Source organism: Argiope bruennichi, chromosome 10, assembly GCF_947563725.1.
Source record: "Argiope bruennichi chromosome 10, qqArgBrue1.1, whole genome shotgun sequence".
Classification (NCBI taxonomy): domain Eukaryota; kingdom Metazoa; phylum Arthropoda; class Arachnida; order Araneae; family Araneidae; genus Argiope; species Argiope bruennichi.
In genome coordinates this window covers 112440214-112453438 of record NC_079160.1, presented here as the reverse complement: position 1 = coordinate 112453438, position 13225 = coordinate 112440214, and the positions used below count along the sequence as shown (strand labels likewise).

Genomic DNA, 13225 nt, shown 5'->3' with positions numbered 1-13225 from the left:
TATTTTAGCATCTTTAATTTACTGAAAAATATAAATTCATATATGTATAATATATTTAAATTTTGAACTATGTTTTGGATAGTTGTTTTAACATAACTTCTTTTTTTCAGGTTGATCGGCCAAAAGATGATACAATCCAACTTACTTATGAAGGTTGGTGTATATTGCAATGCGAAAGGGTAAGAAACTTAACTTTTAATACATACTTTTTAATATATTTCACCAAACATCTTGAATATCTGTATATAATTTGGTTTAATTATTTAAGAAAAAGAATACATTCACTAATTTAAAAGTACTCTGTATAAATATTTTTATAACATACATGTTGAAACCATTTTAAATTGGACAATCCAATTTGATATTTCTTTCATGTCTTTATGAATCACTTTTAATATTTAAAAAAAAATCTGTTCTGTATGACAATTTTTCTTTTATTAATTTGTGATCATTTTTCTCTCCCAATAGAATATTAGCTTGTTATTTAAATACTTAAAATTCAAATATGTGTAACATTTGTTATTGAATATTTGTAAGATTTAATATAATGTTAAGAAAAAATCCATCTGGTGAGTAGACAGTGAAAAGTCCAACAAGCACAATATTGTTTAACAATTTTGTATTCTACAAAAAAAAAAAAAAAAAAAGTCAGATTGTAATGAAACTAGAGTGTGCATGTTATCAAATTGGAGGAGCATGTAATAAAAAAATTGCTATTAAAAGTGCTCATAGAGAACCCACTGTCACTTCGATGTATTGCCAGAATCCTAACAGTATCAAAAATTTTCACTTTTGTCTCCAAGTCTGGGGAGTCATAGACCCAACATCCATTAAAATTATTTGTAAAACTCACTTCTTTACCATTAAACTAACTGCATACAGAAACGGTTGCAAATTAATAGTAATATTTATCTTTTTGCTGTCATTTTAAACTGCATTTATTAATTGTTTAGAAATGGTAATTGAAAATTCCATGATTATTTTTTAAATTTAAATTGTGGTAATATTAAGAATATTTTTCAAAAAGTAGCAAAGTGTTTTGAACTGGCTTATATAATCAAATATATGCAAATTAACAAAAAAGTGCTAAATATAAAATAGAAATTAGTGATAATTTTCCTTTAAGTTGGTAACAATTGTCACTAAACAAAGTTTGAAGCAAAATGTTTTCATTCCCGCCCCCTCCCTCTTTGGTTTCTCGGCCACTCTGTTTACTCCAAGTACAACAATCTCGTACCATGATCTCTGCAACTTTCTTTTATGACATATAATTATGGTATTTAGTGATCTTTCAGATCTTCTGATTTCAATTTCTTTAATTTTTTAGGTTTTAAATGCAAACTCCAAACAATTCCAATCAACTCCATATTCATTTTTGTGTGCCTTAGTAGAAGGTTATTTCTCGGATCTTACCATTTGTGCAAGCAATGGGAAAGAGGTAAAAATCATTAGAAATGTTACTTAATGTAATATTCAAAGTTAATTCTTAGCTTAAAATGGCATACCAGTAAACTTTTGCAGAACTTTTACATATTCAACCCTCCTTTCCTCCTACTAGGATTTAGTTTTTTTATTGAAATCAAATATTTGGCAGTGTGCATACACAAAAGATTGAAAACCATTGTTTGATGTAGTCATATTTACAATTTGCAATATATCATTATATATAATATTTGACATCAAAATGCAATCATCTTTCATTTTTTAATTGTAATTTTCAAAAATTAATACAAAAATGTTATTAGATTTAGGGACTTATGAAAACTCTAATTTAGTTCTTTTTTAAGTACAGCATTTAGTTAGTATTATCTCACTGTTTGAAAGATTTGAGCAAGTTGTAAATCCATGGTGTCCCAATACCTATAATGCTATAATTTTTCTTAATTTTAAATGCCTTTTGCTTCCTTATTTATTAGAATAAATTTTATATTGTTTTCGTTTCAGTTAATTATATGTCAAAATGTACAATATTTAATATTACAAAATACGATTCAGTATCAATTATTTACATCATACAAAGGGCACTGAATTCTACATATAATGGCTTATTTTCTTTTTAATTTCCCCATTCGCACTTCTGAAAATGTTGGACTACAATAATAGTGCTATTTCTAGAGTGTCAAACTACTATAATAAAGAAGCAAGCAGTGAATAAATGTTAATAATTCAATTATTTCACTTTTAAAAAATTAAGCTTACATATATGTAATAAATGCTTTTTAAATCGGCAGTTCAAATTTATATCTTTCTCGGCAGTTCAAATTTATATATTTATGTCAAATTTATTTCTTTCATATCTTTGCTTTTATTTAATTCTAACTATTAAACTGTAAATCTATTGAAAAATTCAGTAAAATTAATTTTATAACCTTTTATTTATTTATTTTTTTAGAGAACCTAGCCTGTGCTTGTCTTAAATTCTTGAGATGAAATAATTTTTAATGGCTATAATCATATTATTTATAGATCAAATCTTGTAGCACCAGTGCTAAGTTCTTTTTACAAATAAAGTGAAAATTCTGATTATATATTACAGTATTCATACAAGGGGTGAAAATAAAAGAATCTTAATAATTTTATTATTAACAGTTAGAAATTTTTCTGAATAATGTGATTTTATTTATGAATTAGTATTTTATTTATGAATTAGTATTTTATTTATGAATTATTATTTTATTTATGAATTATTATTTTATTTATGAATATCCAAAAGGACAGATGTAAATGGATAATAATAGGTATAATGTAGTATATGAATTTATGTGTCATCATTTGGATTATAGAAAGATAGTAAAAAATCTGCATTTAACTATTATTAAGCATCCAAATTGCTATTTTTTAATGTTTAGCTTCGATTAATCTATCCATAAATAATATAGTTTATCTACTCATAAATTAAATAATCTATATGTAAATAATTATCAAACGGTTTAATTTTATGAAATAGCCACTGTGTGCTATTTTATCCTACCAAAATACTCTTTTGTGTGCATTTACATATGTGTAGAATAATGGAACACATTTATATTTTTGATACTTTCATAATAATGTTTTAAACATATTAAGTATTTTAATACTTCTTTATAACTGTTTTTTAAACAATTTCTCTTTCTAGTTCAAGGTTCATAAAACTATTCTGAAACTTGGTAATTCAGCCATTGATTGGGATACATCACCATGCCCACTGTCAAACTTACCTGAAGATGTTTTATATGCTATTTTGCATTATCTTTATTCGGAATGCCTACCAGATCCTCTTGATGATGAAACGGCTAAAAGTTGTGTAGCTGCTACTAATGATCTGCCTGGTTTTGAAGGATTTAAAGAATTATGCCAGTTGTACCTTAAAAATAATGCTCTATTAGATCGTGAGTATTCTAAAAGATTTTTTTCTTTTTATAACTCTGGAATGTTAATGAGGGGTCATTTTGACATTTCTTCTAACTCAAATTAAGAACCTGCCATATCTGGGGAAGGGAGAATTCCCTATTTTTATCTGTGCTAATTACAGAGTTAAGCCAGTAGAGGACCCAACTTTTGTGTGGTATTTGCCTTTTTCTTTTAAGCATTCTGCTAGTGGTATTCAAAATACAGCAAATCAAAGTATTCCTCATTTGCAATAGAGGATGTAGAGTATCTTATTTCTTGTTCTATTCATAGTATATATTAGGAATAGGTTCAGTTACTTACCTCCATTCTGTGCTTTATGTATTTTTGGTGCCATTTTTACTTAAGATTATACAACTTGCTGAATGCTTTTTTTTTTTTTTTAGCAAAACTATTCAATATGTAGTATAGAGCATTTTAATTTTCAGTCGGAGAACATTTCAAAAAAGAAGAGTGAGTATTTTACAACCAAAAGTGTTGTTATTTTGTGGTCAAGCAATAAAACAGTTTAAAGACTGACAAGAAAACAACTGTATCCTGATCGTAATTTTATATCTAATTTTTTTTGTACTTGTTTTTAACTAGATTATTTATAAACAACCTTTTACTAGATGTAATTGCATAATTCACTTTGTTTGCACTTTTCTCTTGCATCAATCCTTTTTAAACAACATTGTTTTTTTTTAACTTAACAGTTTAAACATATTGTTTTTATTAAAAGCAAGTGCTTTTTTCATAAGAATTTAAAAAAAAAGAAATTACTTATTTATTTAGCTGTAATATTGCGATTTTGATCTTCTATATGATAATATGGATTTTACATCTAGATTATGTCGCATTATGTTGCACTGCTTTATTCAAAATTATTTTCGTTAATGCATATGAAAATTATTTTTACCAGCAAAATTAATTTTTGCATTTGTTTTACTTGTAGAATAATAGAATTTAGTTAAACTTATTAAAGACCTGCTTTTGTTCTAAATGTATAATGTATATATTTGCTTTTGTTTTGAAAATAACAAATTAGCTTTTATGTTTCTTAACTTTTATTTTTTACCATTTGAAAACTCATATTTTTAAAAGAATCGCAGCACATAATGGTGCTTAAAATATTTATGCAACATTTGTTTTTATTTTAATGAATGAAAATATTTCTTAATTAAATTTCTCAACACTTCAAGGTAAAATAATCTTAAACGAGAGATTCAAATTGACTTCATGTTTGCGAACAGTGCAAAAGTGCCAATAATAACAATAAGAGTGTTAACAAATAATTAACAATTTATGGTTAATCATTAAAAAATATTTTTTATAAGTAATTACTAAAATTTGAAGAAATTGCAGAATATCTGTTTTTATTCTTACCTAAAAAATATTTAATTGTCTTCCTTTTTTTAAAAAAAATATTTTTCTAGCATGTTTCTTATGTGAATAAAACTAGATATTTATATGAGAAATACTGATCAAAGAAATATGAAACTTAATATTTTTTTCACTTACTGACACATTTATATCAAAATACTGACACATTATTATCATTTTACCATATTCATTTAAAATCTAAATTGTTGTAAATGGTTTTGATTAGATTATGTTTTTATGTATTCAATTGATACTGATCAATACTCACTTTGAGTAAAACTAAATTGTCAATTTTATCTTTTTTTCAGAAATTTTAACATTAGTAGAAGAGATACATTCAAGTGGTGATCGCATAATTGATTTCTTTAGTGGAAAAAGTGATGCACTTTCATGTTCTTCAACATCTAGTGACTCCGATGATGATGTAAATTTTGCCAATGATCCTTCCATATTGCGTTACATTATTATCCAAGCATTGAGAGAGAGTGCTGTTGGTATGTAACCTTCAATTTCTCTTTTCCAGGGAGGTAGAGGTCTTTTTGGAAAAATGCATTTTAATTTTTTATCGGTTTTTTTTTTTTTTTTTTTTTTTTTTAAATTGTTGGAAAGGAAATTCTTTGACTGTTAGTTTTGCATTAATGTAAAATGCTTTCTAAAGTTTCTTTCAAAACTCTTTGGTATAAAAGATTTTCTTGAATAAAAACTTAGGTGTATATAAGAAATTTTAATCTGTCTATAAAATTTGTAATCCAATAGCATTCTTTATTAATTATTCATTAAATTTGTAAATTACTTATTGAATTACCCAAATTTAATTTTTCTATATTTCTAGAATTTAGTATAAAATTTTGCAAAATGTTTCAATTATTATTGTAGTATCATATATTTTCATGTAATACTATTTAAAACCATATGATTTTATTATTTATTTCACAAAAGTCTAAACATCCTAGCACTAAAATTATATATTTAACTTTTATTAACTTTTGATTCTTACATAAATTTAGTTTCTATAATTACATGTTATTTCAATTATGCAGTTTGTTTATTCATTGGCGATATACTGATAGCAACAAAGAATTGAATGCTCATAAAACATTTATGCAACTAAACTGATATTTTGCAAAAATTTTTAAATATTGGTGCATTTTAAATGAATTAGATATAAACATGCCCTGCTAAATGCTTCTAAAAAAATTAGTTACGAATATTTAAAAATGATAGCAAATTAAATAAAAAAAAGCATTATTGGCTGATTAAAATTTTAATTATTCATTATATAACATTGCATTAATTCATGTCCAAAATTTAGAATATATTGTATTGTGAATTCCATTGTGTCTTTCAGTTGGAGCAAAAATTCTTGTTTTATGTGACATTTTTTCAAAAAGAAAAAATGAATTGTGTCGTGCTGAACGGCATGAGCTAATTGAATACCTCAAAACTAGGTATAAGTAAATCTTTAAGAATTACTTCTTTACATTTCACTGTAGATTAGTATGTTTCTAATTTATTCTATTGCACTGGCACAGTGATGTGTTGAATAGTTTAATGCATGTTATTTTGCAGTTTGATCTTGAAAATGTTCAAAGCTTTTTATATTAAAAAGGCAATTTTATATTTCTTGTAAAAATAAAATTCATGGTTTCTATTTATGGTGAAAAATGTTCTGTATTTTTATTGTATTTCTAATAATTACAAAAAACTGTAAAAGAAAAATGATTGTTAGAATTTGTGTGTTCATAAAAATAATTTTCGCCCTAATGTTATCTCGCTTCAGTAAAATAAAGCAAGTTAAATTAATAACTTTACCAAAGCTAAATTTATATGTTTGAAATCTTAATTTTATAATTTACCATTAAAACAATGTTTTTTTTCGGTTCATTCTTTTTTTATGACAGAATTATTACATTTTTATACAATACACATCTTAATATTTTAGTGTAAAACACAAACTTCTGTTGAACCTTTATACATTTCTATATAGTCAAAAATTATATTTATTAAAATGTAATTTTTTCATGAACTGAAACCTTCTATTTATTTCCAGATTACCAGACTTTATGAAACAATTACACAGGTTTTTAGAAGTCATTGAAATTTCTCTTGGTAACTTAACACCTGTTCAGCGAATGGATATAGCATCCTATTTTGTTTCAGATGTATGTGAAATCTTATTATTTTTCTAAGTTGTATATTTGATTGTAGTGCTTAAATTAAAAGAACTATTAAGTTTCGATATACATGGGCTTGAATAAAAAAACTTTATAAAATACTGAAAATTTCATCATGTGCTATTTTTCTATTAAATGTAAATGAAATAAAAGGAGTAAGATATTAGGAAAAGGATTTTTTTATAATATTTGTTGTCAGTCATTAAAAAGAAAATATGGAACATGCTGTTTTTAAGATGGGAATAATTAATTTTTTTTTTTTGAATTAGTGGAAATTAAATATCAAATTAGTTTTAAATGGTTTTTTTGCATGAATAAGATTATTAATCATTATCTTTACTTACCAAAACTTTGTAAAATTTGCTTTTTTTTCTCTTGCAGCTAATTTATATTTACTTGGAAGAAAAGAGAATTTTCCTTTCTTGTTGTAGTGAGAATTTAATAGGAACTTAATTTAAATAAAAAAAGAAGATATAAAAATAGATTGGAATAATATTGAATACCAATATATTCTATAGGTATATTGGTATATATCAATATACAAAATCTTATCTCTTAAATTCAATACCCCTGTCCATATGTTCTCCATATTAAAGTAAATAAATATTTATTAAGAAAAAATATCAGTTTTCCATTTATATCAAAACTAAGCATATATTTATTTCAAAATACAAAATTTGGTTATTTTAAACTGAATGAGATTTATAATTATTTATATCAGATTGGTACATAAATTGGCTATTTATTTCTTTATTATTTTTCATTATTTCTTTCAGATTGAGCATGTCTTAGATGTGGTATTTGTATTTATTACTGAAATCAAGACAGCATTGGAACAAATTATTAATGCTTCAAGTACTAAGAAGGATAAAAATTACTCTAATTTTGGTGATAAATGGAAACAAAATGTTGGTCATGCTTTAGGAAAATCTTTAAAGAATGTAAGACTACTTTTGTGATTATTTTTTAATCATGTTTATTTAGAAACTGAAATGCGTTTCAATGTGCACACATATTGAAGGTACAAATAAAAATAGAATACATTAGATTTAGTTATTTCATCATTTTGATTAACTGTTTTAAAATTTTTTGCATGTACTGATCAGTACAATTTTTCTATTCCTAATTTTGGAAAATTAACTAGTAAATGAAATTATGATCAAATTCATAACTGGTTGATTTTATTTCCAGCTTTATTTATATTTAAAACAATGCTTGTATTTTTTTGAGCTTGCAATAATTTGATAATTACTCTGAATTTTTTTTTTTAATTTCACATTTTAGAAAGTCATGCAGTTTAGTTCCTCCCTGTCTTGTATAATTACTTACATGCAAAAATTTGGATATTTGTATATTGTTAGAGAAATGAAACTTTAATATGATTTATTTTATTTTAAAAAGTTAAGTTGATAGATAAGAAACATGTTACTGCCCATTTTCTTTGTCTTCTAATATCTGATAAAATGTTATGATGAGAATTTGATCAATGGTATTTAAAATCGTTAATTCTTTTAATGTAATATTTATGTATTATATTAATATGGTATTGGTTTCAAAATTGAAAGTTTATGCTCCTTTTATATAATCTGTCTAATCTAGATCTTATGATTTTGCAGCAATCAATTACTACTTGAAAAAAGTATTGTAGTTTCATATTTATGTGTATAAGAAAACGCATACGCTTACTATAGTTAGCAATTATGTTTGTTGGTCTTCATTTGCAATGCATTTTGAATAAAAATAATAAAGAGTAGCAAAATAGTTTTTTCAAAAATTTTTGTTTATATCAATTACTGAACTGTAAATGCTTATATCTTTTGTAATGTTTAATTCATCTGTTAATTAAATAAATTTTATTCTTAATTCTGAATTAATTATGTGTTTTTAATAAATATTTCTTTTTATTAAATAAATTATGTTATTAATTCTGAATGAATTTTATTTAATAATGACTATTTCTTTTTTAAATGCTATATCTGATGAAAAGTAAATTCTGAAATTATTTATGATGTTAATATATTGGTACTTGCATTTTTGAATTGTAGTATAGATATGACTTTAAATGTAATTAATGAAAAATTATTTTAGGACAGTATTTGTTACATTATTAAACAGTACTAATCATAATTATAAAACAATTGTGCAAAAAAAAATTTTATGATGAGGTAATACCTGCTATGCTGAATTCGATTAAAATTACTACCAATCATGCATTAAACATCATGTGGTACAATGTTCTGATTTCAATCTCATGCCAGTAAGCAAAGATTTCCTAAAGGAATTTGTTTAATAAATGATTTTAAATGAGCATTTAATAAGATGCAAATTCCATACAACAGTGAAAAGATAAAATAGTCCTTTGAATTTGATATTGAAGATGATAAAAGTTCATTCCAAAAATTATTCTGTCTGTTAAATATTTTAATAGATAATACTATTAGTATTATGTTCGATTTTTATTCTATTTTTGAACTCTCTTGGAACTCTCTTATGAAACTTTAGGGACCACAAATTTGTTGCATTGGTAGAAAAATATTAATTTTTATAATAAAGAAACAGATCTTGCATTTGAATAAAAATTATAAAATATAAGTTTAAAAAATCATTTTTTTTTAAATTTATTCTTTAAAGACAAATATATATGAATTATAATTATAATGAAACAAATTATAGAGAATTTTGTTTACAAAAATTTTGTTATATGCCAAATAAATACCTGAAATGTATTTTTTTTTTTTTTTTTTTTTTTTTTTTAAATTTTTGAGTCGAGTTTAAATTCTGGATTTAATTGAAAATTTTGATTTTTTTTTTTTTTATTTGTACTAATATTTTTCAATAATTTATAATTTTTATTGAGTAATTTAATTTTCTAGCAACAAAATAATTTGAAATATAAAATATTTGCAATTATCTTATTGTAAGTTTTATATTTATTACTTTCTGATATTGATTAACATTTGTTTCATATATTAAATTGAAAAATATTTCATGCAGGCTCTTCATATGAGAGAACTAATGAAACTAAGAAGCTTTCATGAAAGAGTTTTATCTACTTTTATGAACCTTATGCACAAAAAGTAAGCATATTTCATCTATGAATAATATTCACATAGAATATTTTTATAACATTCTTGTTTATTTTTTTAGTGTAAGGTACTTTATACTGTTTTTGATAATCCAGTAATAGAATTGCATAAGATATGTATGTTAACAGCATGATAAATTTTCTTTTATTACAGGGAAGTGTTCACTGATATGAGTTCTGTTAATAAAACTCGATCCCTAGCAAATAATTTAGAATGGTTCATTGTAGAAGTATGTATAACATTATGAATACTGTTTTTTATTAAATTGATCATTGTTGATTAAAATCAATGCTTAATTGCTATGTCCCTATATTTTAGATACCAATGTTCATGTTAAGAACAAAAGAATTAACTGCAGCCTTAGATGAAAAACTTACATTTAAAGAATGGAAATATTGGTTCAAGTTGGGAACTTCTAAAGTGGTAAATGTCTTATAGTTAATAAACAAATTATTAGTCTTATTAGGAATTTTATATAGTGTATGTGTTTGTAATTTTATTAAATTTCAACTACATTAATACATATTAAACATTTTTTTAGTTACAACTAATTTTTTTAAGTAAATAAAGCATATTTTAAAGCAGTTCTAAAGTTTACATTGAATCGATGTCAATTTTACATATTAAAGAATTCCACTAGATTGTTTCTTAGAGTATTTTTTATTGTGAATTGTTTATTCATAATGTATATATAAAAAGAGAATTTTTAAAAAAGAATATTTATAGCTCTTTTCTTATCTATTCGATGCTAATTTATTATAGGGTTATATGTAAAATTCACTTATTGCATTTAAACTTGTGTGTGTGTGTGTATATATACAATATGAAATTGTGTTATTTATAATATTATAGTTCTTTCCCATGTTCTCTTAACCACTGTCTGTATATATTCTATTATGATTATAAATAATAAGAAATTTATTTATTATGCATCATTTTAATTAAACAGGCTTGGGTGCTGAATCGATTGGCTTGTCATCGAGAAACCCTAGATTCCCTTATTCGCCAAATAGATCGCTTGGTTGAATCTGAACAGTTTACCCGCTGTTTGGTTCAACTTAGTCTGCTGGATCCTCCACCTTCAGCAGCAGCAACAGCTGCTTCCTGTGTCAAAACACAGCTTCAAACTAATGGCCCTAAGGTTTTAACTTTTTATACATTTAATTTAAAATTATTGTTGTGGTTTGCATGTTAAGATATATGTGAAGTTATTTAACTATTAATGATATTCATCATTTTCAAATAATTCTTTAGATGAATCTATTTTAAATAATTTTTCACAGGACTAAATAAAATCTTATCCCAGTAAATATGTTTATAAAAATATTTTTTAATTTGATTTTAAAAAAATTCATTATAGTCTCTAAATGTTGAAATTCTTTTATTTATATTATATATGTGATAGAAAATCTATGTTCTTTAAATAATAGAATAAATATTTCAAGTTTGTTGAACTTTATTTATTGGATGAAAGTAACATAAATTCAGATAAACAGGAAATTTACAAAGAATAATGAATTGAAATGGCTAACAAAATAATGATTAAAGATTTGTTTTTTCTGTAATTGTCTCAATTAAATGTAATATTAAATTAAGTAATATTAAGTTTTTCTGTTATAAATGTACTTTTCAATTCCTAAAATGACTAACAAATAATATCTTATTCCGAGTTTTCTATTAAAAGAAATATTATATTTTAATGCGGAATTTATTTTTTGGTGGTTAGAAAAATAAAATTAATTTAAGAGTTAATTGCAATAACTGTGCCTTAAATTGAAAAAAGATTAAAAATTTAATCATTTTAATATTAAATTTATTTTAATTTAAATATTAAAATGCCATTGTTCCTTAACATATTATTACAAATTACATATATTTGTCTTTTAGCATACTGAAATTAAGTCTTTCCATGAATCTCCAGTTGCATCAGAGAGTAAATTGGCAAAAAAGGCTGTTTCCTTCTTGAAAAAGTGTGTCGATACTGATATGAGTTTTGAGATAGTTACAACATCTCAAGGTAATCATATTTATTTATTTAGTAATTTTTAAGACTTAAAAAAATATTTTTGTATATTATTGATCAAACAGAAACAAAATTTTCCTGAAAGCTTTGCACATGTAAATGGATTATTAGCTATCTTCTAATAATTAAAAAAAATCATCAATAAATTTTGTTATATATATTAAATTCTTATGCTTTTCTGACTGACATTCACTTTAAAAAAATTTCTGTTTTTAGTTTTGCCAATTTTCCTGTTTTTATTTTTTTCTACTGTGATAAAATATCATTTACCAACAGGAACAGGGAATGACTACTAAGAAAAGTAAAATTAACACTTTTTTATGTATCTTTTACAATGCATTTCTATCTTTTCTGCTGTATTCTGTTTCAAGTTAAAAAAAGAAATGATGTAAATTGCAAATTAAATCCTTGAGATTTAATAATAAAAGTAAAAGAAGGTTAAAATAAAATTATAAAGACAAAACAGTGAGGTTGTTTTGAGAAAGTTTATTCTATAAAGTTTCATTTCCTGCAGATCAATATTTTGTAACTGTTATATCACCTCTTTTGAAAAGCTTCATGCTTAAACAAGCAGAGTTGACATGCCACAAAGGAGAACAGGAAAAACACATGGAATGGAATTTAAAAATTGTATAAAGAAACCGTGAAAATGCAGGGAAAATATAGGGAATTTTAAGCTTCATAATTATTTTTTCGCACCTAAAAAATGCTATTCGCTAAAGATTGAAAAAATAAGATTGTAGTCATAGCTTCTGAAAATGAAATAATATGTTTCGTGGTCGTGTAATGCAGAAACTCTGGGAATAGCAATATTCAATCTGTGGAAGCAGCACAGTGGTGTTCAGTTAATCATACTTGAGTTTATTGAATAATAATTTATTATTTGAGAAACTGTGAGCTTATTCAAATTAGATTAGAGATTTTTTTTAAACAATGAGTTGCCCAAATTCTGTATTTAATACAAAGTGGATTTATAAAAAAAATCAATCATGATTTTACTGAATAGGTTTCATGGAGCTAATAGATTATGTTCATTAGCTCTATGAAAAATCTGCTGAAGTTGATGCCCAAATACTTGAATTGGTATAAATAAATGAATAAAAAAAAGTAATTTTGTTTTGTAATGTTTTTTGTTAAGTAAACATTAAATGATTTGTATCATGATAACAAAAATGTTTTATATTTTTATTTCT

General features: G+C 24.0%; 1 protein-coding gene across 1 annotated transcript in view; it reads left to right on the top strand.

The window, feature by feature from the left end:
* LOC129988844 (uncharacterized) overlaps positions 1-13225 on the top strand; it is a 35990-nt gene that overhangs the window by 3672 nt on the left and 19093 nt on the right. The window contains exons 5-16 of the mRNA XM_056097120.1: positions 111-179; positions 1328-1438; positions 3116-3368; positions 5058-5243; positions 6098-6197; positions 6800-6911; positions 7700-7864; positions 9918-10000; positions 10163-10238; positions 10328-10432; positions 10959-11150; positions 11897-12026. Of these exons, the coding sequence (XP_055953095.1) occupies positions 111-179; positions 1328-1438; positions 3116-3368; positions 5058-5243; positions 6098-6197; positions 6800-6911; positions 7700-7864; positions 9918-10000; positions 10163-10238; positions 10328-10432; positions 10959-11150; positions 11897-12026 (1582 nt within the window). The remainder of the gene's footprint in view (positions 1-110; positions 180-1327; positions 1439-3115; positions 3369-5057; positions 5244-6097; positions 6198-6799; positions 6912-7699; positions 7865-9917; positions 10001-10162; positions 10239-10327; positions 10433-10958; positions 11151-11896; positions 12027-13225) is intronic.